Source organism: Colletes gigas, unplaced genomic scaffold (assembly GCF_013123115.1).
Source record: "Colletes gigas isolate AHSC1104 unplaced genomic scaffold, ASM1312311v1 Colletes_gigas_Sc00003, whole genome shotgun sequence".
In the NCBI taxonomy this organism is placed as follows: domain Eukaryota; kingdom Metazoa; phylum Arthropoda; class Insecta; order Hymenoptera; family Colletidae; genus Colletes; species Colletes gigas.
Window position 1 is genome coordinate 8,058,404 of NW_025106632.1, and position 27,284 is coordinate 8,085,687.

General features: G+C 40.6%; 4 protein-coding genes across 4 annotated transcripts in view; 2 read left to right on the plus strand and 2 right to left on the minus strand.

Annotated features, from left to right (window-relative positions):
- LOC122404995 (piezo-type mechanosensitive ion channel component) overlaps positions 1-18,249 on the plus strand; it is a 29,691-nt gene extending 11,442 nt beyond the window's left edge. Inside the window, exons 3-38 of the mRNA XM_043409442.1 lie at positions 720-935; positions 1,527-1,759; positions 1,953-2,384; positions 2,774-2,896; positions 3,858-3,969; positions 4,030-4,139; positions 4,214-4,480; positions 4,554-4,880; positions 4,939-5,231; positions 5,303-5,436; positions 5,495-5,637; positions 5,709-5,885; positions 5,950-6,460; positions 6,540-6,635; positions 6,708-7,150; positions 7,212-7,617; positions 9,518-9,580; positions 9,951-10,096; positions 10,680-10,856; positions 11,859-12,155; positions 12,219-12,295; positions 12,640-12,717; positions 13,062-13,142; positions 13,495-13,771; positions 13,852-14,015; positions 14,086-14,232; positions 14,308-14,472; positions 14,537-14,684; positions 14,753-14,967; positions 15,047-15,205; positions 15,276-15,402; positions 15,466-15,872; positions 15,949-16,244; positions 16,323-16,572; positions 16,652-16,879; positions 16,950-18,249. Of these exons, the coding sequence (XP_043265377.1) occupies positions 720-935; positions 1,527-1,759; positions 1,953-2,384; positions 2,774-2,896; positions 3,858-3,969; positions 4,030-4,139; positions 4,214-4,480; positions 4,554-4,880; positions 4,939-5,231; positions 5,303-5,436; positions 5,495-5,637; positions 5,709-5,885; positions 5,950-6,460; positions 6,540-6,635; positions 6,708-7,150; positions 7,212-7,617; positions 9,518-9,580; positions 9,951-10,096; positions 10,680-10,856; positions 11,859-12,155; positions 12,219-12,295; positions 12,640-12,717; positions 13,062-13,142; positions 13,495-13,771; positions 13,852-14,015; positions 14,086-14,232; positions 14,308-14,472; positions 14,537-14,684; positions 14,753-14,967; positions 15,047-15,205; positions 15,276-15,402; positions 15,466-15,872; positions 15,949-16,244; positions 16,323-16,572; positions 16,652-16,879; positions 16,950-17,076 (7,652 nt within the window). The 3' untranslated portion in view covers positions 17,077-18,249. The remainder of the gene's footprint in view (positions 1-719; positions 936-1,526; positions 1,760-1,952; positions 2,385-2,773; positions 2,897-3,857; positions 3,970-4,029; positions 4,140-4,213; positions 4,481-4,553; positions 4,881-4,938; positions 5,232-5,302; positions 5,437-5,494; positions 5,638-5,708; positions 5,886-5,949; positions 6,461-6,539; positions 6,636-6,707; positions 7,151-7,211; positions 7,618-9,517; positions 9,581-9,950; positions 10,097-10,679; positions 10,857-11,858; positions 12,156-12,218; positions 12,296-12,639; positions 12,718-13,061; positions 13,143-13,494; positions 13,772-13,851; positions 14,016-14,085; positions 14,233-14,307; positions 14,473-14,536; positions 14,685-14,752; positions 14,968-15,046; positions 15,206-15,275; positions 15,403-15,465; positions 15,873-15,948; positions 16,245-16,322; positions 16,573-16,651; positions 16,880-16,949) is intronic.
- A 260-nt stretch (positions 18,250-18,509) lies between these two features.
- Positions 18,510-19,917, minus strand: LOC122404686. The gene has a single exon (XM_043408873.1). It carries the CDS (start codon positions 19,622-19,624, stop codon positions 18,731-18,733), a length of 894 nt encoding a protein of 297 aa, XP_043264808.1. The 5' UTR covers positions 19,625-19,917; the 3' UTR covers positions 18,510-18,730.
- A 175-nt stretch (positions 19,918-20,092) lies between these two features.
- On the plus strand, positions 20,093-22,084 carry LOC122404959 (venom serine carboxypeptidase). Its single transcript, XM_043409382.1, has 2 exons — positions 20,093-20,708; positions 20,842-22,084. The coding sequence occupies exons 1-2, from the start codon at positions 20,412-20,414 to the stop codon at positions 21,958-21,960; spliced, it is 1,416 nt and encodes a 471-aa protein (XP_043265317.1). The 5' UTR covers positions 20,093-20,411; the 3' UTR covers positions 21,961-22,084.
- Positions 22,077-23,995, minus strand: LOC122404960 (lysosomal thioesterase PPT2 homolog). The gene is made up of 4 exons (XM_043409384.1): positions 23,813-23,995; positions 23,431-23,680; positions 23,239-23,357; positions 22,077-22,830 (listed from the first exon to the last, which is right to left on the minus strand). The coding sequence occupies exons 1-4, from the start codon at positions 23,993-23,995 to the stop codon at positions 22,480-22,482; spliced, it is 903 nt and encodes a 300-aa protein (XP_043265319.1). The 3' UTR covers positions 22,077-22,479.
- Between the last annotated feature and the right edge of the window lie 3,289 nt (positions 23,996-27,284).

Here is a 27,284-nt window from a genome sequence, read left to right on the forward strand (position 1 = left end):
TCCATCTAATTACGCGCACATGTATTTCCATTACCACCTACGATTCATGCATATTAAACGGGTTCTTAAAGGAGTTTAACTATCTTTCCAATCGAAACGATAAAACGTAATAAACGTTCACGACGTTCACGAGTATAGGATTTGTTGGAACTTTTCGTGAAATCCGAGGGACTGAAATGTCAAATCTCGTGGAGCCTTATCATTGAACTCCCTAGGTTGAATCTGACATTTCAACGAGTTAGAAATTGTCGTTCCTTCCCTCTTTCTGTCTTCGTATCGCCAGAATGAGCTGCATTTCCACATCGCGACGAATATCGTTTGGAAAAGGTCACGAAACGATTAGTTTTTTTATGTTCTAATATATTGCTACCCGCGTAATGAAATCAAAAATTGCCAGATAATAAATTGAGAGAGAAGGAAAAACAAAAGTAGATAAATATTGCTTCGATAATGTCGTGCGAAAGATTGATAATAAACATTTTATTTTAAATTAATTTTATGAGAACTAAAATCTGATTTTAACCTCTTACGCCCCTTGCCGTTTGTTATCGCGTTCGAGAATGCCTCGCAGAAAAAAAATTACGTTGCAAATTTCGACCCTCCAATTAAATTTCCAAGCGACCCAATTAAACGGTCTAAACTACGACGAGGCGCGCTTGCACGAAAATAAATTGCAAGTGAATGAGTTAAAAATGTTGGTTTTTTTTTTATTGAAACAGGTACAATATGGCGACCAGTCGGACTGTCCCTTGTTTATTTGGGTCTGATGCTGTACTCGCCACACGTGCCCATACCGAATACGAAAACAATGCATGGCCACACGGGCCTCTACCTGAAGACTTGCATCGGCCTATCTTTCCTCACAGCCATCAGTCAATTCACTTTTCACCTAGTTTTACTGGCGCTGCCTACTTACGGCCACTTCCTTCTGAACTGTACGTAAACAATTTCCTCAAGAAAGAAAGAAACATGTCATTTTTTAAGTTTTAGGTAAAGATAAATGTCACCGTCGATGGTCTCGTTGCTTCTGTCGACCAATTATTTCTGCTCGCGTGTGTTTCTTTGTGCATCGTTAAATAACACTTGTTCTTATTCGATAATGAGTCATTTATCTTGCAACTCGAACGCCGTGCACTATGCTGAAGCAGAAACAAAGTGAACTGACTGCTCGAGGCCACTTTCTTCATTGTGAATTATGCCTGCCAATACTCCTTTATACGTTCGAGCGATGGATATACATACATACATACATACATACATACATACATACATTTCGAACGGTCAATTGATTTTGTTTCAAACGTAAATACGCGAGTCTTGACAATTTTCCAGCACATTCTTTATGACGCTTTCGGTTTTATCAAGCATTATATAACGTTATCAACCGTATAGGTAATAAAGAATTTAAAATAAAATTATAATTATTTATTAAGAAAATTACAAACAGACTCCTCTTTCCTACGAAAGAAAAAACAAGCATTTTACGATTGAAAACGTTATATAAAATAAAATTTTATTATTCGTAGGTCAGTTTCTGGAAGTGCTCTTCAGGCACATAGGTTTTGTACGGCTAGATAACGCGTCAGTCTGGTCGATCTTCTTCTGGCTGACGCCAGAGTTAGTTGTTTTACCCGTCACCGTCGCCGTGTATTTCATATGTCGTTTCTTAACACAAAAACCCATGAACAACGTGGAGGAGGGTGCATCCCTGCATCGAGAGACCGTCGCGTCCAAGAAAACCGAGGACAGAACCGCAAAGGTAGAATCGTTAATAATTTTTATGACAAAATTTCAATTCTTATTACGAGTTAAATCTCTAAGGGTAGATTTCGCTGATTTAAACTAAAATTGAATAGCCACAGTCATCTAGCGTTCTTTGCAAAGTAATTATTTTATTTTGACAATTACACAACAGTCCTAACGTACATACTAACGCGAATTTTCGCGGCCAGATAATTAACTTCCTAGGACGCATCGGAACCTACGTAGTGATGGCGTCGCTCTGTATCACTGCGTCCTTGAAACCATCCGTGGAAGGTGGTATCTATTTCCTGGTCTTCCTGGGAGCCGCTACGTGGTGGGCGTGCAACAAGGAACTCCGAAAGGGCTTCGCTGTGCTCTGCAAGATCGTGATGGTCCTCGTGATCCTTCATATCCTGACTCTGCTCACTTACCAAAATCAGCTGCCTCAAGAGCTGATACCCTTGAACAGCACCTGGCAACGTTACTTCGCCTTGACTGCTATTTATCACACGAACTGCACCGACCCCAGGGACGTGGAGTACACGCAGGACGCCGATTGGTTGATTTACGGCTACTGCTTGAGACTATTTTGGCTCTACTATGTTTTGGCGTTGCAGTCGCAGTTCCTGAGCAAAAAGCCGGTGAGTTTATCGTTCGCATTCGTCTCGTTCGTTGACTGTGAATGCACCGGATCGTGTGTACCAACTATGTTGATGATTAAACAATGCGTAATTATAATCAATTGTACTAAATCCTAACGTAAGACTTGAACTGTGGGCATCGAGAAATATTTGGCTGCAGAGAGCTATTGAATTTATTCTGGAGGCATGAATACATTGAAAGCTTTTCTCGTTACTGACACCCCGATTAACTTGTTTGCGGTTGAGGAGAGTAATTAACAACGGCGCCGTCACGGTAACACGAACTAAGCTTTCCGATTCTCTGACTAACATTTTTTCCGAATACGATGGATCCTTGTAACATATGTTTCTCTCCGAAGAACGTTGCTTTTACTAACGAAGCGTTACAGGCGAAGAAAATGAAACGTTTAAGCGGCAAACTGGAGAATCTGGACACTCCATTGTCCAGACACGTTTCCATCAGACGAAGGACACCTTCTCAGAGATGGCAATCGGCGCGACGAAAGGCTCGCGTAAGGATCTCGTCCTGCATGAGCCGAGTTTCTCGTAGTCAAGCTTCGATCTTTGAGTTTTCTTGTAGATAAACCGTACACATTGGAATGACAGTCATCGATACATACGTCGGTATATACATACATTTCGACTGTAAATTACGCCATCGATTCATCTAATTTTAAGTTTTCAACACTTTTTTATTTCGTTGTCGACTTTCTCCGACAAAGGATAACAATTACTCGATCGATGTTCGGCGCCCTCGAGCGCGTAGAATTTCTGATGAATTCAAATCAATCCGCGGAGAAAGTACAAGTTTAACGTTAAGATATTTTGTTGATATTGACCTCCACCCCCCTGTCACCCTTCAGATAATTTCCGATTTTTTGATTTGCTGTCGCCTTCCAGATTTGCAGTTGTTCTTTAACGCTGAGCAAATTCCTTTTCCGTTTGGATGCCGCTATGTTTAGTTTGCCATTGTTTTAGAAGCCGATCGTTAATTCGTCGTTCCCACCTGCCGACGAGCGCACACCCGTACGTATAATAATTAAGTTTGCACGTTTGATTATCACAGCAATCATGTCTGCTGTTAACACATATCACAGCGACCACCTTTACTAACATCTCGCAACCGATTTCGTACGATTCGAAACGGACGTTGCTTAATTTTTTTCTTTTTTTTTTTCTCTTCTTTTTCAACCGTCGATCTTCACATTAGCTTTACATTTATCTGCGTTAAATTCACATCTATTTTTAGTATCTGTTCTTTGAAAATCATTCGCTGTAGCTAACGGTGGGGGTAAATTATTTCACTTCACGTAGCTTGCACGTACGTATGTCCGACGACAAACGATTTTGCTTAACGACACACGTTTTTTAGCGGGACACCAAAGTAGGTTGTAAAAAACTAGCGTAACAATCGGTAGAAATATTTAAGGTACTTATACGACACGCAAAGAACAGTGTTTTCAATTTGAATAGTTGATGAGGTTTGGATCCGGACGAACGGGGCTTCTTCAGGACTCCACCGGAAGCATCATCGTTCAGGACGGTCATCAAGACGACAGTATTCAAATGCAAAGCCTCAACGAAGGTAAAACCGTTAATAAAAAGAAATAAATCGAATTCAACGACTGACACGAGTGTCTCTTAGGTGCTCCGGACGAACAATCGGGAATCATCGAACACATCATCATGGCCGTGTACTCGATCTTCCAATTGATAATCAATTCGTCTTATCTCGCTACGAACATTATAATGATGGTAAAAAGAAGAAATCGTACGATGTAAACATCGTTTTCTGAGCATTGCATTTACGGTTCGTTTCGTTTTTACAGACGTGGAGCATAATGTATCATAGCTGGACAACTTTCGCGCTGTTGTTGTGGGCCTTGGTTCTCTGGATGGTGCCCAACAAACGCGCCTCTATGATGAAGTGTTCGCCTTTCATCGTGCTCTACGCCACCCTTCTTCTTCTCGGCCAGTACGTTTACAGCATGGATCTAACCGACGAGGAACTACCGACGGAAATAAACGGAATCAAAATGTCGGAGATCGGTTTCAGTAAACCCGACCTGCTCAGTCGCTGGCATTTAATAGTCAAAGTAACCATCGTCTTCGTTGCTATTTCTAGTCTACCAAAGGGTTGTTCGTAAAATCTTTACAAATAATTTTTAGTGTCTGTTTATATCGATGTTCTGGATAACTATGCGTCAATACACTGCCGAGAGGACTCTGCAGAGGCGTTCCTCGGCGTTGAGAGACATGGTGGCTCCGCTACACGTGTCCGTTTCGACAGCCACCACGGCCATGAACCACGAGGCGCCAGAAATTAAGAGCAAGTTCATGAAAGACGTCGGTATACTCCTGAAGAAGCTACTGACTAAGTTTTGGATCGCCGTTGTGGCTATCATGCTCTTCATTTGCGGGATCACCGGCGAACGTATGACGGTCTTCAGGATCGTTTACATGTCCCTTTTCCTCGTTCTGGTCATCACGTTCCAGGTACCTTCGTTTATCGTGACGTTCTACCACGGCAGTCAACATTTACGATATTTTCCAGGTATCGTGGACGGTTTGGAGAAAAATGATGTACCCGTTCTGGCTCACGGTGATCGGATACTCGGTAATCATGTTGATCCTCGTGTATACTTATCAGTTCGACAATTTCCCGGAGTATTGGAACTATCTACATATCGACGAAGACTTGCAAATGGACATCGGTTTAGAGAAATACGCTACCAAGGATCTATTCGTCAGATTGCTCACACCTACGTTCTTCGTCATCATCACCGTTCTTCAAATTCATTATTTTCATAACGATTTCTTGGAAGTGACGAACATCGAGAGACTCGGGTTAGTAAAGCTGACGATTCGACTTTACGAAATCGAAGGATCGAGAGTGACTGTTGTTTGTACAATCGTAGAAACGAGGCGAGTTCTTTCATGCAGGCGAGCCTTGGTCATTCTCCGACTGTGATCGTGCCTCCGGCCACGCCAGGGGAAGTTTTCCTCGTCGAAGAGGATCACGGGAATATGTACACGTTGAGACAATTGAAACGTACGTGAAATTAATGCTCGAACAAGCACGAATGCTGATTTCCGCGGTGATTTTTCAGAAATGTCGAAGCTGGAGCGAATCGAGCTGTTCCGAAAAGCGATGAAACATCTGTTGAATTTTTACAACTACGCCTGGCTGTTTTTGGAGATCCATATGCAAAAGATTATTTTTACCTCCGTGATGCTTCTCTGCGTCAACGACGTGAGTCGAGATCCGTTTAAATAATCGATCTTTACGTTGATTATGTTTTCCACACGATCGATATTTTCCAGGTGTGCGCCATTAATTTCGTGTTCGTCCTGATAGTCGTAATAATGATCAATGCAAGGCGAAACATTCAAGTGTGCACGGTTAACGTGATCGCCGCGATAATCGCTATACTGATGGTCGCGAAGATGCTGTACCAGATCCAATACATCGATCATAATAACTGGAACGTTAATTGCACAGTGAGTGTTTGTAATCCTGATCGACAAACGACTGCTTAAAAAGTTTGTATCCTCTTATTCGCAGAGACATATCGACGATCGTCCATTCGCAAGCAACAATACGGTGTACAACATAGCCGAATGGTTCGGTATGAGAAAAGCAGAGTCAGGTCAGCTGGCGGTGCTGTTGAAAGGTTCCATAGGAATCATTATAGTGACCACGCTTAGAAAAGTGATCAGAATACGACAGTGTTTCCATCGACAAGAGAAGGGCGAACCTTTGGATACTCCGCAAGTTATGTTCCCGTCGATCACCAGAGCAGACGCCGACAAAGGCATGCCGCAGTGTCTGAAATTCCTCTTCAACTATGGATTTTACAAGTTCGGGGTCGAACTGTGCCTGATAGGAATCGTGGCGCTCATCGGCACTCGACTCGATTTTTACTCGGTCCTCTACGGCATTTGGCTATTACTCTTCTTCTCGCTGAAAAGGAGAACGATTTGCAAGATTTGGCCGTTCTTCAAGGTCTTCGCTATCATCCTGTTGCCCATTCAGTATTCTTTGGTCGTGGCGTTACCCTCTTGGCTTTGCATAGGTTACTAAATGTTTGCCAAAAATGAAATTCCAAATCGTATTTATTGGGTGAAATAAGTCGATCGTGTGTTTATTTTCAGACTATCCGTGGAGCAATTCTGAAATACTTAGAAGGCTGCAAGAGTGGATGTACTTCCCCGACCCTGATTTTCCGCCGAATCCCAGAAAATTGATGTGTAAGATTCACGGTTATACGTTTAAAGTTGTTTAAATCGATGCAAGTCCAACTGTGTTCGAATCGTTTACAGGTGATTTTATTCTGCTCATGATGATCGTGAGGCAAAGTCTGTTCTTCCGTGTCGAGCAACGGTGCGCCGCTTCCGGCAAAGAGTTTCCGGCCGGACACAATTACTCCGTGTACCAGAACATGGAGAAAGCAAATTTCGTGAATCCCGTGAACGATTACGTGTCGCACATTCACTCCTGGCTGGACATTTTGAAACGCGGTGTATTGATGAGTCTTATGTGGATCACGTTATCGATCATGTTCCTGGCTGGTACCAAGAGGACCAATCTTTTCTCGTTGGGTTATTTGATCGGCGCCTTCGTATTTCTCTGGCAGGGCAGCGATTTTTACTTGAGACCGGTCAGGACGATCTTAAAATGGTGGAACTTGTTGATCGGTTATAACGTGATCGTCATTTTCTCGAAAGCTTTACTGCAGGGCGTTGGTTGCGTGTTGATCAAACAGGTAATCAGTTTATTCGTTGAAATCAAATAGGATAATAAACATTGATGGGTTGGGATTTTAGTTGGAAGTTTCAGCTTGCCCGGTGATTCAACTATTCGGTATAACCTGCCTAAGAAAATTCCAAAGTTCAGCGAGCGACATTGTATCCGGTAAGGTGGACTGTGAGGTACCTCGAGAGGACATAGGCATGGTCTGGGACGGGCTGTGCTTTTGCTTCTTGCTGCTGCAGAAACGACTGTTCAAGAGTTACTACTTCTTCCACATCGTGGATGAAACCAAAGCCATGAGAGTGTTGGCGTCTCGTGGCGCCGAACTGCTCGAGGAACTGCACCAGAAACGCATTCAGATTCAAGATAACGTCGAAAGGAACGTGTTACAAAAGCTGAAGTTCAAGATGGACAAGATCAAGGCCAGTCAGAGGAAGATACAAGGGCCTAGTTACCGAGAACCACAGACCCACGCAGTCGGTAAGGCTCATTTCGATATCACCAATCCGTATTTAGACTGTGGGACGATATCGTAATCTGAACAACTCTAAATTAATTTTTTTAAATTCGTCAAGTTCTCTATAATATACTCCCCGAGTAACGAGCAGCAGAAAGTATCCCGACTCTTGATGTAGGTACACCGATTGATTCGATCGACTCGAAAAGTACAATTTCCAAGACTTCGTAATGTTTGATTCCCTTAGCATCGACGTAGAGGTACATAATTTCCAAAAAATCTAACAAATTTTTTGTAACTTAACCCTTAAGTGGATTATTGTGGCCCTCCACAAGTTTAAACTAATAATTGTTTGATATATGTAAATGTAATTATTTGAAAATTTATGTAATCCTCCGTTAGTTCGTTATTTTTTAAATGCTTTAATTTGGTAAAATAATTCAGTTGAGATTGAGAGCCCACTTAAGGGTTAAATGTCCAATTTACTTGCCAGCTTGTAAGTCTACGAATCCGCGTGTAATCAACGGCAGGAAGTAACCCAACCCTTGATATAGATTGCTCCAACTCTGACCAACTCCGAGGAACAGAATTTCTACACGATCTAACAAATTCTCCGAAACATGTTGAATTTAGTTACTAGCAACGATTAACAAAAAGTAGCTTAATATCCAATTTACTTAGCATTCTACCAGTCCTTCGATAATCAGGAACAAGAAGTAGCTCAATCCCCGACATAGGTAGATCGACCGATCGATGTAACGTCCAAGACTCCGTCTAATCTTTAAGTCCACGTGTTATCCAGTAATTAGCGACGAGATGTAGACCAACTCCAGACGTAGGTAGACCGAGCAGACAATTCACGCCTTAACGTCGAATCTCTATATTTAATGCACCCGAAAAAGAAGGAGATGCGCCTCTGGCGAGGTCTTCAAGCGTGAGCTCGTGCGTGTCCCCGAATCACACGCCTCCCCAGGGTTATCAGACGCCGATCGACGAGGACGAGGACGAGCCGCCCCCGTTGACGCCACGTGCCGCGTCCCACTTGCAGGCGCCCACCCCCAACTCCGCGATCATGACAGTGAGCCTCGAAGGCTATCTAGAGCCGACTCGCATTTCTTTCGGTTCTCCGCCGAGTAGCGAGCTGAATCCACGGGGACCGTCGCCGGACGAAACGTTCCCGGTCTTCTCGCCGCCCCCGTACGGGCGACAACCGCCGGATCGATCGTTGGCCTCATCGATGAAACATCGACGCCAATCCAGTTACATCGGTCCGCACTGGATGACCGGACTACCGACACCACGACAATCGATCATCTCGACCACCTCTCGTTCCCCGCTGTCTCATCACACATGTAACGACACACCCGGGATCCAGATCGTCGTCGTCGATCTGCTACGATGTCCTGTACATACGCTTCCGCGACTGCACCTCTAGATCATCCGCGACGCACCCCGTATCTTATCTCCTTTCGTTTCTTCGACGAATTCTAGCGATTCTATTTTAGAAGTCTTTCGTCGATCTCTAATTTATTTTGTTTTCAAGGGTATCTATCCGTCGTACGCTTTCGTCCAGTTTTAATCGTTCTCTGTTCGATGTTGTACTCCACTTGGAAATTAGCTGTAAATAATATCGTATCGCTAGAGACACGTAGACGTTTATTTGATTAGAGCTTCCTCGTCGTTCTCCTATTGACGGAATCGACTGTATTTTTTTTAGGAACGGACGATAGCCCGCATTCTTTTTTATTAGATCGTCCCGTCCTGTCGAATCTGCTGACCACGGACTCGGGGATTCCACCATGATCGTTTCGAATGTAATATAGATGTATATTATTGTAAGATATACTTACTCCGTACGCGCCGACGATTCTCTAAACGTTTTCAGTTTTTCTATCTCTACTTTTGTGTTTTTCTTTTTGTTAGATACTCTCTATCCAGGGGCACGGCCGTTGTACAGAGTTCGCGCGCCAAAGACCAACAGAGAGGGTAAATGAATATTTCTTTTCTTTTTTTCCACAGCTTTTCCGGGCTTTATCCTACTAACTGACGTGTCTGCATCCTGTACTAATAAACATCCTTGTGCTTTTACAATATTTTAAGATGTACGCGCGCGAGCGTGTGTGTGTGTGCGTGTTATCGTTTGTACAATTATACTAACAATTTCTATGATCTTTAATAGATGTACGTTTTCTTACAATTTAGCGCAAAACTTTTGGATTCGAGCAATGTTTTTCTACAAATGTTATTATTCTGTTTAACGAATTGTCGTGCATGGCTTGGGCACAATAGCGTAAGTGGACGTTTTAGATTCTTCCGTGTACTTAGACCGAATCGTTATCTTTTTTTTTTCGATCAGCCATTAGATCGGGCGATTATTACATGTTCGACGATCTGGACGACGACGACGTCACCGATTTGATACCCGACACCGAGTCCGAGAAAGAGGATCATCGACGAATTCACGAGCAGGAAGAACGCGGCAAAAGAATGACAATATCCGAGGTATGTTTTCTCCCGTACTGCAAGATTACTACAAAAAGTGTTAATACGTGTTTGCTGAATTGTGTTACGATAGGTTTAACTGATTTTAAGTAAACGATAGCTAATCCCAATCGGAGCACTTGATCCACTGAGCAACCGTATAAAATCTCTCGTGAGCAAGTATTACGCGCACGTTCGATTCCCGAATCAGTCAGTTTTGTTTAAGTTTACACGAAATTCTAACTTGTTTCGTTTAACTCTGTTAACGTTGTACGGACACTGTTCGAGTACGGTTAACACGGTTAACTCGATCGAAACTCCGTTACAATTTAATTCACGCATCAGATGGATCATCAGCCAAGATCATGGCCAAAGATTTACTCCTCCATGTATGCGACGACGACAAACGATAATTTTATCCCCGTGTTGCGCATAAGTTCTGCCATTCTTGCATCAATCTGCTCCCCCCTCAACCCCCCAACCTCCACATATTCTCTATATTCAACTCTTGGCCAAACGTGGGAGTCGTCAGGCAGACAACGTATACGAGAAGGCAACACGTTGCCCCGGATAGAAATTGACTTTAAAAGTCTGGTCCTTGCAGTTGATGAACACGCTGATTAAGACAGACATTGAGATCGCGACGCACGTTGCCATGTACGGAGGGACGGAAAAGGACGCGCTGAGACTTCGACGTCGGAGCGTGCCGTTGACGCGGAAGAAATCGTCTATGTCCTATCTCAGTGCACGTTCCGAGACCGACACCGCGATGGCCACCGACGTGAGATCCCCTTAAAAGGCTGCATGTCACTGCTACAGGCTCTCTATCTTACCTGTCCACCATTTTTCTCCTTCGTCATTCACCTTTAAACGCTGTCGTCCTCCACTTCGAACAGTCGTCCACTTTTACTTCTTCATTTATATAAATTCATCTTTGTTTCTGTATTTTGTGTATCGTATCATCGCTCCTTCCAGGTGTAGTTCATTCATTTTTAACAATCTTAATTAGCTTTCGTTGTACATCTCCCTTATGTCATGTTTTTTTTTTTTAATTTTTTGTTTGTATCGTTGGTTGACCGGGACGATGTCTTTTATTTCTTGTATTTCTTTTTTTTTGTTTTTTCTTCCATTGGTTCGGATATACGCGACTCATCGCATATCACACGTACACCAATGTGTCTAAAACAGTTAATCGCTGGCTACATAAGACTCACTCAAGTGTAATACATTTAACACAATAATGATTACACGAAACAGAGCCACACAGCGGATCGCGTAACCGGCGATCTAATGAATTTTTTGTACAAATATACCCGCTAGTTATTGCAGCGCTTGCATACGACCATGACTATTCTTTTTTTCTTTTTTGCAACTTTCAGCTTTGTAAAAATGGAAGTGGCGGCCAATTTCTTCCGTCATTTTGTTTATAAATAAATGTTATTTCTCTTCAATGTGTAGTCGCAGTTGACAGCAAGGCTCCTCGTCGTTGGTGTATATAATTCGCTCGATATTTCGCTTAATTTGTTTTTCATTACGTTTACAGCAATTTTAGCACCGTAATCTTTCACTCGCTTACTGTAACAGTAATCATCGATATCGAAAAGTTATCGAACGTATACGCAGAATTTGAAGCCGCCATCAATGATCATTGACTCTCTGACATGAATAGCGTTATACTTTTTACACGAATTGATGGCGCGATTCTCTTCAAGTTCCACGTACTCGAAAATCGTCTCGAAAAAAAGGGGGATCGATTGAATCGATGATGTGTCCTTTGCATCAGGGCGGCGATAAGACTAGCCTCACGTCAGCAGACATTGAAACTGAAGAGAAGGATCCGTCGACGGCGGATCCTGCTAAAACACCAGAACCGTCCAGCGACGAGCAAGGGGAAGACAAAACGACCGGAAAGGAGGATAAAGAGCCCGAGGAGCAGACCGTGTCGGTCACCACGTATTTCAAATTCCTCTTGGTGATGATCAACAGTACCCTGACGTCGATGACGAAGTATCTGAACAGGTTCTCCCGGGATTACAGATACATACGCAAAGTTTTGGCGAAAGAGAAGAAATTGCTGAAGGTACAGGACCGAACGTAACGAAATTACGGTCGATCGATACTGTAAATTTTGTTTGTCCTGCAGGCAAAACCAGACTTTCGAATGGGAATGCGATTGGGGATCAATCAGATGTGGCAGCCGATACCGTTGATAAAAAAGAGGTGAGACTTCGAACAATAACCGTCCGTGGCTCTTTTTAGCTTCGTCGATTATCTGTCCGTAGACGCTTAGCTGTATAAAGTATCAGGGTTAGTATTATCATGGAGGAAATTAATCGTGTCCCGAATAACTAAAACGATACGGCCGCAGATTGTAAATCCCTTTAATCGTATTCCACGTCTCGACACGTAGCTTTAGTAGTGGTGTGTTTGACCCCGAGTAGTCCCATCCCTGACAGAAACGTTCGAGGCTCTCGCGAGAAGAAATAGTTTGTATCAAACCCCGCCATTTAGGCCAGAGATCATACTAGTAGAAGCTAGAGTAGTAAATGTGCTCGCTCTGACAGATCGGATACTAACGGATACACCGAGGAATCCTACGATGCTGGCCAGGGCACCAGCCAATCGGTACCACAGGTGGAAAGGTAAGATTTGGTAGAGAATGCTTAATTTCTGTTTTGGGTGGGTTTCCATAATCCTTTTCACTGACCTAATTCCTTATAGAATTCTTTTCCCAATACTTTCCTACGATACATGTAGTACACGTTTCACGCGAATGTAATTGTTGTAGAAACAACCTCTTTTAACCGACAGAAATCCAGTGACGACGCGGTCCGAACAATCGATCAAACGAATAGAGAGCCTGAAACCAAACGATCCTTCGTAAGTTTCCATCCTTTCCTTTTCCAACACCGTGTCTCCTTATGTCACACCTTAGAATTGTAATTTGAAATAAACGTAGAAAGAGTGGGGGTGTTGTTTCTGCTAGGAAAGGAAGCTCGCTGACGATACCACACATACGAATTCTGGCGCCGAGTTTGGAGCGAGGATTGGACATGTCCTCCTCCAGGTATCAAACATGTTTCGTAAAGTTTCACGCGACGACATAGATGTACACTTTGCACGCCATTTTTTGCACGCAGCATGCCAATTGTAAACGATTACTTTTGCTCGTTTCTCCTTTTTACGTTCAATCACGAAAGAATCGTTCCGTTGTTTTTTTTCGATTAAAGTAATTCTCGTTCGCTTGTAACGAAACTTTACACTTTTAGTTCGTTTCGCAGATACGACTACGTGGTCCTCGGCTGAGCTTTCGGTGTGCTTTCGATATCAACGTAAAAATATCATCTCTTCTGCGAAACCATGTCGAAACATCTCGTCGAATCGTTCGCGTCGATTAATATAAATTATTGCTCACGCAGCACGCTGTTCTCCGATATCTCTCCGGTACAACACGACGACGAACGCGCCGAATTGTCCGAAGTCGACCAACCACCGATCATCCAACTACTAGCGTCCATTTGGTTCGGTGTCTTGGCGCATTCGAATCTGCTCTGTTACTTCATGGTATTCCTTCATCAAATTAAAAATGCATCTGTTCTGTCCACGCCTTTGCCCCTCATGGTGTTTTGCTGGGGTTCGCTGACTATACCGCGACCCTCGAAGACGTTTTGGGTGACTTTGATCGCTTACACCGAGGTGAGACGCCGATTATCTCTGACCTACCGATCGGTTGTTCCAAGAGACTGATTAAAACGATTTCCTTCAAACTTCTTCAGGCGATCGTTATAGTAAAATGCATTTTCCAATTGGAACTATTGCCATGGAATCGGGACGCTGCGCCCAATAATCCTCTTTTCACGCCCAGAATAATGGGCGTCGAACGTAAACCTAACTACGCTCTGTGGGATCTGTTAGTCCTTCTTATGGTGTTTTTCCATAGGTAGGTTTCGATACAGATTTTACAATACTACGTGCATTGAACGCAAACGTAACGAAAATTGTATTTCTAGATTTATGCTCAAGTCTTTAGGACAGTGGACCACGCCATCCCTCAAGCCAAGGAAAATTATTCCTTCGAATTTGACTATCGTGCGGTCCAAACCTCCGCCTCCGGATAAAGGCCAAGGAGAGTCTGCACCCAGACAACACGAAACAGAGTTCGTTTATAATCAAAAGAAATTAGTTTTACCTATACAGAGTATCTGTAAACGATATCGCGATGTTCTTTTTAGAGATGGTGTTCAAGTAATAACGCCTAAAGGAAGATCTCTAAATATTCATCTGACTGGCGACGGCGAGACTGCGCAAATAATCGATGAACACGAAAAACTCGTTGCAATTCAGGGCGAGGAATTGAGCCCTCAGACTGAAAAATTCCATAAAGCTATGGATATGACGTAAGCAGACGATTGTACGTGTACTATAAATTTTTTCGAGTTTCTACGATGGTTTAATTTTTAGCGTGAACAAGTACGTGCAACCGATGAAGAACTTCTTTGTCCAAATTGTAAATCCCGTCGGTAAAGAGAGAACGAACGTGTACGCGTACATGTTCCTTTGCGATTTCTTCAATTTCTTGCTCCTTATTTTTGGATTCTCCGCGTTCGGGGTAAGCGATCTTTACTTTTCGCAAATAACTTGGAACGTTTCGAGATGCTGATTTCTACGAATGTTTAGACGCAACAGGGCGATGGCGGCGTCACGGCTTATTTGCAAGAAAATCGAGTCCCGATGCCGTTTCTGTTGATGCTGTTGCTGCAATTCGCGTTGATAGTCATCGACAGGGCCTTGTTCTTGAGAAAATCGATACTGGGTAAATTAGTGTTTCAATACTGTCTCATATTCGGCGTTCACGTCTGGATGTTCTTCATCTTGCCTAGCGTAACCGAAAGGTAATAATATTACGTCGCATAGAAAGTCACAGACTGGAGTTTCGATAATAAAATAACTAAAAACCGTCGATAATCCTAGGCAATTCAACGAGAGGCTTCCGCCACAGATGTGGTACATGATGAAATGTTTCTACCTCTTACTGGCAGCCTATCAGTTGCGACAAGGCTATCCGACACGCATACTTGGTAACTTCCTGTGCAAGGAGTACAGCATCGTCAACTACGTCTTGTTTAAAGGGTCAGAATATTTTTTATCCAACGAACTTTCTTTAATTTTACACAACAATTCAACGTTCGTCGTTCGACAGATTCATGTTGGTTCCTTTCCTTTTCGAGCTAAGAGCCGTAATGGACTGGATCTGGACCGATACCTCCATGACAATAATGGACTGGTTCAAAATGGAAGATATTTTCGCCAGCATCTATCAGATCAAGGTACATTGTACGATTTCATTCGTATGAGTGTGCGCCGGAATCGCTGACAAATGAAACTTTCAGTGTATGAGAGGCGTGGAGGCAGATTTCCCTCAACCAAGAGGCGTGAAGAAGAAACAAATGAGCAAATACTTGGTAGGCGGCGGTGCTCTCTTCCTGATGATCGGACTGATATGGTTCCCTCTGCTCTTGTTCGCACTGGGCAGCACAGTTGGCGTCTCGAACTTACCCTACGACGTTTCGATGAAAATACGAATCGGTCCGTACGAACCGATTTATTCCATGTCTGCCCAAAGCAGCTCTATCATCGAGTACTCCGAGGCCGAATACAACAGGTTTACGAATTTGTACGCGAAAGACAGGTCTGCGGTTACGTTCCTCGAAAATTATGTGCACTCTGACGTCGCGGCCGTAAGATTGAGCGGATTCTCCAGAAAGTTGTGGAGCATATCTCCGCCGGACTTGCAAAGGTAACGACGAAAGTGTTTCTTTAACGTAATTTTACACGATAACTTATTTCTACCTTTGCGTATCGCTTTGTCACAGACTGAAAACAGAATTAGAAGATAATAGTACCACCGTCATCATTCACGTGGAGTGGACAGTGTCTCGAAAGACGGACGCAAAGGACGCCAGTGGAATAACGACGAAATTGCGGGACATACAATTACCGCCATACGTGGAAGGAGAGTTTAATCCTGTGAGGAGGACATTGGCTGAGATGTTATCGACCGACGAATCGACGCCCAATAACGGTACCATTACGCTAGAAAATGCTTTCCCGAAGTTTCTGAAAGTGACTGGTCGCACCACCGACGTCGTTCCACAGTTAATGCGTCTGCGTAAGTTTGGTTCACGAGCGATGTGGTTTGCAACGATCACGATTTAAAACGGATTTACTTTATACGATACAATTACAGGAATGAGAACCGAGGAAGAAGTACCGGAAGAAGACGATAATTATCTTTACAGGAGTATCAATCTGCACTTGTCTACAGACGCTGCCTGCTGTGCCCGCCAGAAATGGTGGATCGTTAGGGAAGTTTGCGACGATGACTTGTTCAATCAACGTTTGAAGAACGTGCCCTTGAATAACTGCAAATACATCATGATGTTCTTGTTCAATGATAAAACATTCCCCGAGGGATTGAGCTTCATTAGCGGTTTTGGGTATGTCCGATGGAATTTTTTCCAGGCTTTACGAGACATCGATAAAATGAAATTTACTAACTCGAGAATATTTCAACAGAATCTTAGGGTTGTACACTACCGCGGTGATAGTTATAAGCCAAATGATGAGGAAGGTGGTCAGTGATATGGCACCAAAGATTATGTTCGATGACCTACCATTCGTGGATAGAATCCTTCGACTGTGTTTGGACATATATTTGGTCCGCGAAAGCGGGGAACTGTGTCTCGAAGAAGACTTGTTCGCTAAATTAATATTCCTCTACAGATCGCCGGAGACATTGATCAGGTCTTGCGTTTAATCATGCTTTTTTTCCTTAAAGGTTTGGAAAAATGCTAACGTTTATAATCTTATTTAGATGGACAAGACCACCCGAGGAGGGCGAACGAACTGATAACGAAGACCAAGATGACGCGGAGGACGAAGCGGAAGACGACGATGAGGCAGAAAGGAGAGAGTCTCGAGAAATTTCTCGCCATGAATAAACTTCCAAGTGAACGAACGACACCAACAGCAATACCGTGCAATTTTCAAGATTGCAAAACTGATGGAAAGACTTTGTTTTGCAATGTCTCGCATTTAAACGAGCTGTTCTTATACGACGGCCGATCTATTTTGAGTGAAAGACTTTATAAAAGAAAATGTTGTGGCAGTTATGAAAATAATTCGTTATGTAAAGGAAGAAAATTTTATGACAATAGTTTGCGCACTTGCCAGTAGTAACGTAAAATGATGGCTTGCAAACTTTTAGAAACTCAGGAATTTATTAACACCGTGTTTGTTGCTAGGGAAATGATTAGAGGGATTGTTCCTATCTTCAAAGATGTATACTATAAAAGAAGAGATGTATATATACAATAATTGATAAGTGGGCAAGTAGCATGATAAACGGAAGATGAAGGAAAATAGAAGAAAGGCTCTAAATCAAAGTACGGAACGGTAAGGTTGAAATTGTCACAATAATAATTTAATAATAAATGAAACAAAAAACGGCTTGAAAAATTTTAAACAGATACAGGAATACATTTTGGCAGATTTGTTTCACGATTCTGCTGTAAGGTTTTACTGATTTTTATTTTAACATTTATTGATAAGGAAGTTGCTTATACACTATTTATTATAACTTATGAGAAACATTGTGATCATAACATGTCCGTGACACAGTTAAAGAATTTTGAAATAAGTGCTTTATACATATATGTAAACATCTACAAGTATGTATCGTACTATACTAGCGATAAAGCTTTATTTTTACTTATAATTTATTAGAATTCATGCTTTAAACTAAAACTTGTATGCATTTATAATATAATGCATTTAAGATTGCATCTATTTAAATAAGAACGTAAACGATAACCTCTAACGGATTAACGGTAAATCTCCGAAACTGCCGTCAGCACGATCTTTTGTTCCCTTTTATACGTTTTCTAATCATCAGTTCATCTTCTAGCTACCAATCATGTATAGTCTGGCCATTTTGCCAAGTCTCGCGCAAGTTTTGTATGTCAATCATATTTAACAGATCATATTTAATGTCATGAAAAAATCATTATTTGTAAATATATATTTTGTGATGTCAGAACATTGTATCTTGTCGCCTTGATATGTCTTTTAAGAATACCAATAAATATAAATTGTTCTAAATGAATATTATTGACTTTGGGATGGATTTACGCATGATTTTTTGCTTTCATTTCAGAAAATATATACAAGACAGTAATAAACATGTAAAAAGTTTTATTAAACATTTCCTTACAGAAGATGATTTTTAAATTCTTTGAATTAAATTTAATAAATTTAACAAATTCAAATCAATATGAAATTGAATCTAGTTACGTACAAACATTGAATTATTTGAATACTTTCCAAAAAATACAACATAGTAATTTTTCAAATTCTTTTTAGACTTAAAAATACTAGTAAAAAAATATAGCTTTTTTAGTTAATTTTAGTATACTTATTATCACTTAATACATAACAGTTTGAATAATGTAGTGCAATTGAAACATACGTAAATAGAAGAATGGAATGGAAGAATGGATGCTCCTTTGCTGATAAACTCTATGTTTTTAAGGCAGTAGACAGGACAGTACATTAGTATTTATTGCTATTATTTTAATAATTCCTTGCATTTCAATTTTAGTGGGTATATTCTTGCTTTAAAAATTCTAACTTTCTTTGCAAGTCTTCATTTCGTTTTTGTAAAATAACAATTTCTTCTTTCAATCTGTCATTCTGTTCTATCAAATTTTTTATTCTATTTGAATCTTTACTAGGATGTATCTCATTAATTATTTCATCTGTTTGATTTAACAGATGCTTAATGAGGTTTGCTTGAGAATTAATGTGCAATTCTTGCATTACTCTCAAAATGTTTGAACATTCTTGTTTTGTGCATATGCTCACAATGTCCTTAATAGCATTAAGTAAAGCAACAGGATCATTTTCTTTAGAATCCAATTTCTTAACAGAGCCATTACTTTTTCCTTTGTCTTTACAAATCTCCATTTTGGAAGTGCTCTCTTTCATACAGTCAGTAGGTCTACTGTTTTCTTTAACACTTGGGTACTGATTGTCTACCTTAGAACTTCCAGAACGACGAGTCCGATCTTTTGCAACAACCTTACTTTCAGAAATTTTTGTTTTTGTCTCTCGAATCTTTGCCTTAGCATTATTGGTAATTGTAAGCTCTTTGTCATCAGTTTTTACTTTATTCTCAATTGGCTTTAGTTTACTTTCACTAGGTATTTCTGTCTTTTCAGACACCTTTACTTTTGTGTGTTGATTCCTTGTATCTTGTTCTAATAACTTTTTCATGTTATTAACATTTAATTCCTTAGTACCTGACTGTTTTTCAGTCAGTTTATATTGTTCAGTTCTATGCTGCAAAATCTTACCACTATGTGTAACAAAATTTTGTACTGGAATAGATGTACCAGTTCTTGTTGTTATATGTCCATCCAATGCATAAGGACTAACATTTTTAACATCTTTAGATACTAGTTCCAGATCTTCTAAAAAAGAGTCATCCATTTCTGTCACTTTTAATAAACTCTCTAGTATTTTATTTCAATTAAATACAATTTTGTATGTTTATTAGGATATAATTATTTTAGGAACTTTTTATATAAAAGTTGATTGTTTGTACAATACACAAAGCATATCAAAGTGTTTTTGAAATACTTTGACCACGATATCCAAGTGAGATTACTTTAACACTCTAATTAATGGATTTGTCATACGAATCCAATAATTTCAATTGTTGACACCACACAGTTTAAAGAAATACAAAAATCTACTTTCTATAGCACAGTCGCTAACGGTATTCCGCGTTAACCTTCGGTTAAATTACCGGACATGGATTTTAGTGCGTACATGTCAATTCAAATTAACTTGTGTTAGTACAATCAGCTGGCATGGATTCGTTATTGACAGTCAGCGCCACCTGCTAAAATACTACTATAGTTTCAATTATTTTGGGAATCGTTCTTTCTTCAGTTACAGATTTAAAAAATCTCATTAAAAAATAAACACAAAATCGGAAAGTCCAAAATTTCATCTAGCCTTAAATCTTAAACTTAAGTGTAAGCTTTTACTCAAGTGGAATAATTAAATAGTTTCTTTAATAAACATTAATTCAAATCTGTAGCCGTTGCATTGGTAACATTGATATACCAGTACAAAATTCGATTTCCGTCGAGTCATGATAACCAAGTCAAGATCAGTCCGATCGACCTCAATTACTTAGTCGCAGTTGTGTGATTGTTTTCTGAAGAGGCGTTTCCGTCACGAATAGTGGCAGTTGACAAAGTGAAGCACAATGAAAAAAGTTGTTCCCGTTCTACTGACTTTCTCTCTGATTTTACTCGCGATTGAAGATGCGAGAGGATTCACAAACATTTATCCCAAACTAAAAAGTTATCCTCTTCCCGATGATAATGATGCTGGAAAGCCGCTTTTCTTAACGCCGTTAATCGAAGACAATAAAATAGACGAAGCACGTGAAAAAGCTATTGTACAACATAAAGAAATGGACGATGTCAGCAGTTACGCCGGTTATTTGACTGTCAATAAAGAATACAATTCAAACATGTTCTTTTGGTTTTTTCCTGCTGTGGTAAGTGACTAAATGTTTTGTTTATGCCTTTCAATAACAGTCTCTTGGAACTTTCACTGTTACCGATTTCAATTATACATGACGTAGTTTTATTTAAAAATTACTGATCAGTGTATCAGACTATTTCAAATAGGTCAATCCAAAAACTGCACCTGTAATATTATGGCTACAAGGTGGTCCTGGAGCTACATCTATGTTTGGTTTATTTATGGAGAACGGTCCATTTATAGTAACTCCAAACAAAACCCTTCAAATGCGTAAATATTCTTGGAATCAGGCTCATAATTTACTGTATATAGATAATCCTGTTGGTACCGGGTTTAGCTTCACTGACAATGAAAAAGGGTATGCCACTAACGAAACACATGTGGGAAGGGATGTTCATACTCTGTTAGTGCAATTCTTTATGTTATTTCCACAACTTCAAGATAACGACTTCTATGTCACCGGGGAATCTTATGCTGGAAAATATGTACCTGCTGTATCTCATGCAATTAAAGACTATAATATTAAGGCAAAGACAAAAATAAATTTAAAGGGTTTAGCAATTGGAAATGGGTTAACTGATCCAGAGAATCAGTTACTTTATGGAGATTATTTGTATCAATTAGGATTAATTGATATCAATGGTAGAGATTTGTTTCACAAACTTGAAGATCAAGGTAGAGATTTAATAAAACAAAAAAAATATGAAGAAGCATTTGAAATATTTGATACTCTTCTGAATGGTGATTTAAATGGTCATTCGTCGCTATTTAAAAATTTAACTGGTTTTGATTATTACTTTAATTATTTGCACATCCAAGATTCAAATGATTCTAATTATATGTCAGAATGGATTCAGAGTTCAGATGTAAGAAGGGCTATACATGTTGGCAATTGTACATTTCACGTTGAAGATAGTACAGTAGAGAAATATTTGAAAGGAGATATTATGCAGTCTCTAGCAATTCTCATATCAGACCTTACTCAGCATTACAAAGTTCTACTTTACAATGGTCAACTTGATATTATTGTTGCGTATCCTCTGACAGAAAATTATTTACGTACCTTAAAATGGTCTGGTGCTGAAAAATATAAAACAGCTCGGAGGAAATTATGGTGGGTAGGAAAAGAGTTAGCAGGTTACACTAAAACTGTTGATAATTTGACAGAAGTCCTGGTAAGAAATGCTGGACACATGGTTCCTTCTGATCAGCCCAAGTGGGCTCTTGATCTCATTACACGTTTTACACATGGTAAAAGTTTCTAAATTATTTTGTTATTCATTTTGCTGAGGACATGTGATATTCGCTCTATTATGGCTATGTTTGTATTTAAATAGTTATAAGAAAATTTAATTTTAAGGTGAAACTGATATATACTCTCTACAGAAACGAACATACTATACTTAATTTTGTATAAGTAGTAGTAAATATTTATTGATAATAAAAGTGTATATAAGTATCTTATTATTGAACAATGTCATACAAATAATTCGTTCCTATTTATATTTATAATATATGAAAAAATGCATATGCACACACGCGCGCGTGCACGCATACACAAACGAGGTATTTATTTATTTTAGGTACTTTGATTTCCTATTTCTTTAAAACAGCATCAGAAATATATTTTTCAATGATAAATATTAAAATATGTAAAAATCACATACGTGTATAAAAAAAATTTGATTGAAACAATTGTCATAACCAGAGAAGGTTTTGTGTCGTTTCTCGTTGGGTTTTCTTCCATGTCACAATTAAAAATAAATAACTAACAATAATTTATATTAATCCAAATATGGCAGTAAAAAATCATCTACTATAGATATATTTTTATGCCACTCAATGTGAGGAATATTTGATACTGTAATTAGGGTGAGTCTACCAGTTTTATCTAATGTCTTTAACCCAATTAAATCGTCCATATAAATAGGTCTATCATGCATATTTATCACAGTTTCGTTAGCATCATAATATCCAAAGTGACTACTTTGCCATGGAGTGATAACACCATCTTCAGGACCTCCAATAAGCACCATTTTCTTTAATTTAGTAAGTCCTTCTTTGAATACTTCCGTCGTGGAATTTCCTTTATTGTTTACAAGTGGTAAAAATCTACTATACTTGTAATATAATTTCTGAAAGAAAGACAAATATAGCTTATTACGAAAATTAATTTCATTATTCGGACAATGGACGGTCCGGCCAACTACGTAGACAACGATAACGGGTCCGTATTTTTCCGTACGGTTCTTTTCATTATCACAATTCATAATATAAATAATAGCAATCGTTAATAGGAATCAAAAATAAAATAAATACTGATAAATAATAATTTCTCGGCACAACGCGTATATAACATTTGTGTTTCTGTTATGTATGTATATATGTTATTTGTAAATATAAATATTATATTTTATTCTCAGAAAATAAGAAATGCCGTTTCTTTTTTCGGCTTGTTGCGACTACTTGTTTTATTATTTTTCGCGTCTAGAATGGGTTCGAACGTACCCAGATATTGTCAGAGTGTTAAAAATTATGCTAACCTGATGGTGAGGGTCATTCCAGTAATTTCCGACGCTCGTGTGTTGACCAATTTTCGAGTAAAATAGTTCGTAAGCAGTTTCACATGTTAAATTTGGGAAAAATAAATGCAAAAATCGAGCTTCAAAGGAAAAAAATATTTAAAATGACAGTTTTCTTTGTTTTCTTTCAAAGATTGTACTACCATTACATACTTCCATACTGCCCTGCTTGTGGTGAACTCAAAGAGATAAAATTCTTGACATTATGGTTAGGAAACCTTTGTAATATAGCCCTAGCTAGTAAACCACCTTGACTATAGCCTATTAAATTTATTCCTTCGGGAAATACAGCACCTATAGATATAACATCCATGCCTATCTCCTCCACTTGTCGCCACATTGGCTCTAGGCTACTCCATCCTGCATATCTGGGGATATTATAAACTTCAGTTCCAGGATGCATCTAAAATCGATTTTTACTTTATGCCCATCGAAAAATAGGTATACATATCGAATAGCTATAGTTATGTTTATCCATTAAATTTATATAGATACGACATTTTGAATCTCCTTTGTTTTCATGTGAATTGCTTACCTCCTGTATCCTGTTGCTAATAAGTTCCATGCTGCTGCTTCCAGTAAGTACACCATGGATAACAACCACAGCACGATAACTATTAACGGTATTGAATGCCGTTGAAAATAGGAGAATGAAATTAAGAAATGTATAATTTAATGTAGCCATTGCAACTCGTAGGCTGTCAACAGTGTCGACCATTCAATAATATCTTATCATGTCAGACTAAGATCCCATTCTCATTGAAACGATAAGATTCTCATGTGGCAGCAAAGTAGTTTTTGATTGGAACAGACCATGTCGTCATATGGCGGTAGCCAATGTCTGTTGGACGTTTTGTTGAAAGGGCGGCTTTAAGATCAATTTTTAGTGTAGTACTCGAGCGTCTCCTGTAGTGACTTTCAAAAGGCATTTTTTCCTCTGTTGAACACAAAGAAATTTTGTTTATCGGCACTTAATTCCTATAGTTTCATTTCCTACCATATCGAGCGATCATTTTTTATACCCGGTTGATAACGTTGCGAGCGACAACGAAATGATAATGGTGCTCCGAAGCCTCATAGAAATAAATGGGTCGAAAACATACATTGGACGTAACGTCTGCTTATATATCTCGTCTGTGGTTGAGATTTAGAATAGATTTAACATTTTATGAAGTTCGCAGCAAAACTATGTTACCGATTCGTCATTCGAGGACTGAATACAACGTCCTCTGTTCACGAACAACGTCGAATTTAAGAACTAATCTGATATGTATTGAAACGCTAGAACAAATTGAACAAATCACAAGTAAAAAAAATGTTCAATGAAGACGTGATATTCGAGACTCATTTAAATACGAAGTCTTAAGATGTCACGCGATGCTACTGTACCATGTACATACAGAAAATAATAGCTATTTCAGTTAGAGTAACTAAAGTAATCGTGCAGTGATTACGCAGGTGTAATGTCTGAACGTGATCGTGTCTTGATCAATATGCCAAGGTCAATGACAATAGAAATTGAATTGCGTTACGAAACAACGTGCTTCAGAATGTAGTAGGACCCTAATCCTTCTAGAACCGTGTGTAAGGTGGCTGGACACGTGGTATTTCCCGTGCTTGCTACAACCATATATCACCATGTTCTGACATCACCCCTAGTTGGCATACGAAACTCACGCCTCATGCTCATACGATGGACGTCGAGCGTATTGTTTCGAGCAGCGTCATCCTCGATTATCACGATTCTACTTTCGAAAGACGAGAACCTCTCGTCGCAAACTTCCAACGCATTGCGATAATTTATTGTATCGTTTGGAAGATTCGTATAACAGAGTGGTACGGTAGATTCGAGGATGCTGTTTCGAAGGATTCCGCCATCAACGCAATTCAGATGGCCCGCAAAGTAACATTTCGAAGGAAAAAAATATGTTCGTTATTAGCATTGTGGCGTAACGAAGCGATCGAATCTCTCGAGATTGGCACAAAGTGAGATTTGATCGCACGATGTATCACGATGATCGAACGAACAGGTGCACTCTGTGCTCCAAGAAGTTAGGATAGCGTATAACAATTCAACCGGAAGGAATACCTGGGGACGAATGTACTCACGTGCTTCTGATGTCACATGCTGGCTCTAATCGAGTCCCCAGAAGCTTCGGAACTACCCGGCGTTTCTTTCCCGCGGAAGAGGGAAAAGAACTAAAAGGGGAAAGAGAACGAGAGGAAAGGCGGCCAATCCAATTCCACGCTCAAACCCAACCATCGTGATGGCGGAGGGTGGCGAAAAAACGCAGTCGCGGCCAGAGCGCAAGGCGAGCGTAGGTCTCGGAGCTTTTTTGCGTTTAATCAAGGATATTCGCGGTTGGCTGACTCGCTATTTTAGTCCACCAAGTGGTAACCGAGGCGCGCAACCACCAGCGACGACCATATCGCAGGAAGTGGATGAAGGAATATTCGTCCTTTGACCTCGCAGGGACGCTCCTACTTGCACTTGCCATTTTACCACGCGTTCGATGTTAATTCCGTAAACTCGCCTTACGTTTTGTCTTTTTCCAGTCTCGCGTAGCGCAGGTATAATCAATCAGGTTGTTCCCATCCGATGCGATTCGAGCGTTTGGCTGCTTCGCGGGGAGCGTTGCACGCGTAATCAAAAGTTTTTAAAACATCGCGGCATCCCTGTAACGGCAATTTACTCTTACGTCTGTACGCGAGGCCAGTAATTCAGTTTTCTGTTTTGTAAATTCAAATGTACACAACGCATGACGAATGAACAGCGCCCCGCGGTATAATGTTTGCAAAAATATGCACGGATCACCGGTTGCCGTTTCTTTTTTTTGTTTTTATTCAGTCGTAAAGGAAACGTGCAGAAATATTTTGAATCGTTCGCCTCGACGCGATACCGGCCACTTTTCGAGCCACCATTTTCCACCGGGGAGGAATCATAGATCCTCTTCGCCCGAGAATCGACTCGAGAGCCTGTTTAAGGCCACCCTCGAGCTCCCGTAAGTACAGAGGCGGGAGAGAAGACGAAGTGGGTGGTACGGTGTCGGAGGAACGGCCGGGAGATTAGCGTTAATTACAGAGTTGAGCCGTTCCGGAGTTGGGACGGGGCGCGAGGTATTTGTCACTCGGCACTGCTCTCGACTCCCGTTCCTCGTTCTGAATATTAATAACCCCGCCACCGTCCTTCGCCACCCCCTCCTCGTCGCCGCTCTGTTCTCTTCGCCTCGCCTTTTACGACATCCGATGAATTGCACGGCAGACAACGCTACTCATTATGCTGACTGCTTGATTTCATCACCGTCAGCGGTACGAAAAATTAATCGTCCTACGATCGGGGTGAACCTGGAGCGGATATGCTAAAGATAGGGATAAAGGAACGTCGAACGTTTTCATCGTGTCGCGTTATCGGTAATATTTTATACAACGAAATGTACGGAAACTGCTCGTCCATATTCAACGTGGTCTCAAGGCAGTCCTCCGCCATCCTCTCACCCCCCGGCATCGTTTTCCAAAAAATTGAAGTATAGTACCTTCGACTCCGCAGTTATCCCCTTCCACGTATCGCGTCGATCAATCGATATCATCCTCTCTCGTCCTTTCTGCGGTCGGTCCCTCGATGGTGGTCCCATTCCCGCGCAAAACGTTCAGATATTCAAAGTCGGGGAATAGTTTATTCATGGCCGGCTCGGAGAACTTAGAAAGATATTGGAAGCGGCCCAGGAGAGGGTGAAGGATAGAAAAAGAGACGGCGGTCGTCGGAGTAACGGTGAAGGAGAGAGAGGAGGCGATATTGGTCGGACGGAAGTGTCCCCTCGGGGAAACGAGAAAACGGGAGGAGCGTCGTCTCTCCCCCGATCCGATAAAGCGAAAGAGGGACCCCCTTGTGGCACGAACCACCACTCCTACGCCTTGACCCACGTGACAGCGAGCCCGCCAATAAAATTCAAATAAACTCCGTCGTGCATACTAAATTATCACATCTTCCATTACCCGACCGCCGTGCC

Bases quoted from the DNA above. Each gene is read 5' to 3' on its own strand.
- LOC122404686 (XM_043408873.1), bottom strand. From the start codon at position 19,624: ATGGATGACTCTTTTTTAGAAGATCTGGAACTAGTATCTAAAGATGTT.
- LOC122404959 (XM_043409382.1), top strand. From the start codon at position 20,412: ATGAAAAAAGTTGTTCCCGTTCTACTGACTTTCTCTCTGATTTTACTC. The intron at 20,709-20,841 runs GTAAGTGACTAA...TATTTCAAATAG, and splicing joins TTTGGTTTTTTCCTGCTGTG to GTCAATCCAAAAACTGCACC.
- LOC122404960 (XM_043409384.1), bottom strand. From the start codon at position 23,995: ATGGTCGACACTGTTGACAGCCTACGAGTTGCAATGGCTACATTAAAT. The intron at 23,681-23,812 runs GTAAGCAATTCA...AATCGATTTTAG, and splicing joins TTAGCAACAGGATACAGGAG to ATGCATCCTGGAACTGAAGT. The intron at 22,831-23,238 runs GTTAGCATAATT...TCTTTCTTTCAG, and splicing joins GGAATGACCCTCACCATCAG to AAATTATATTACAAGTATAG.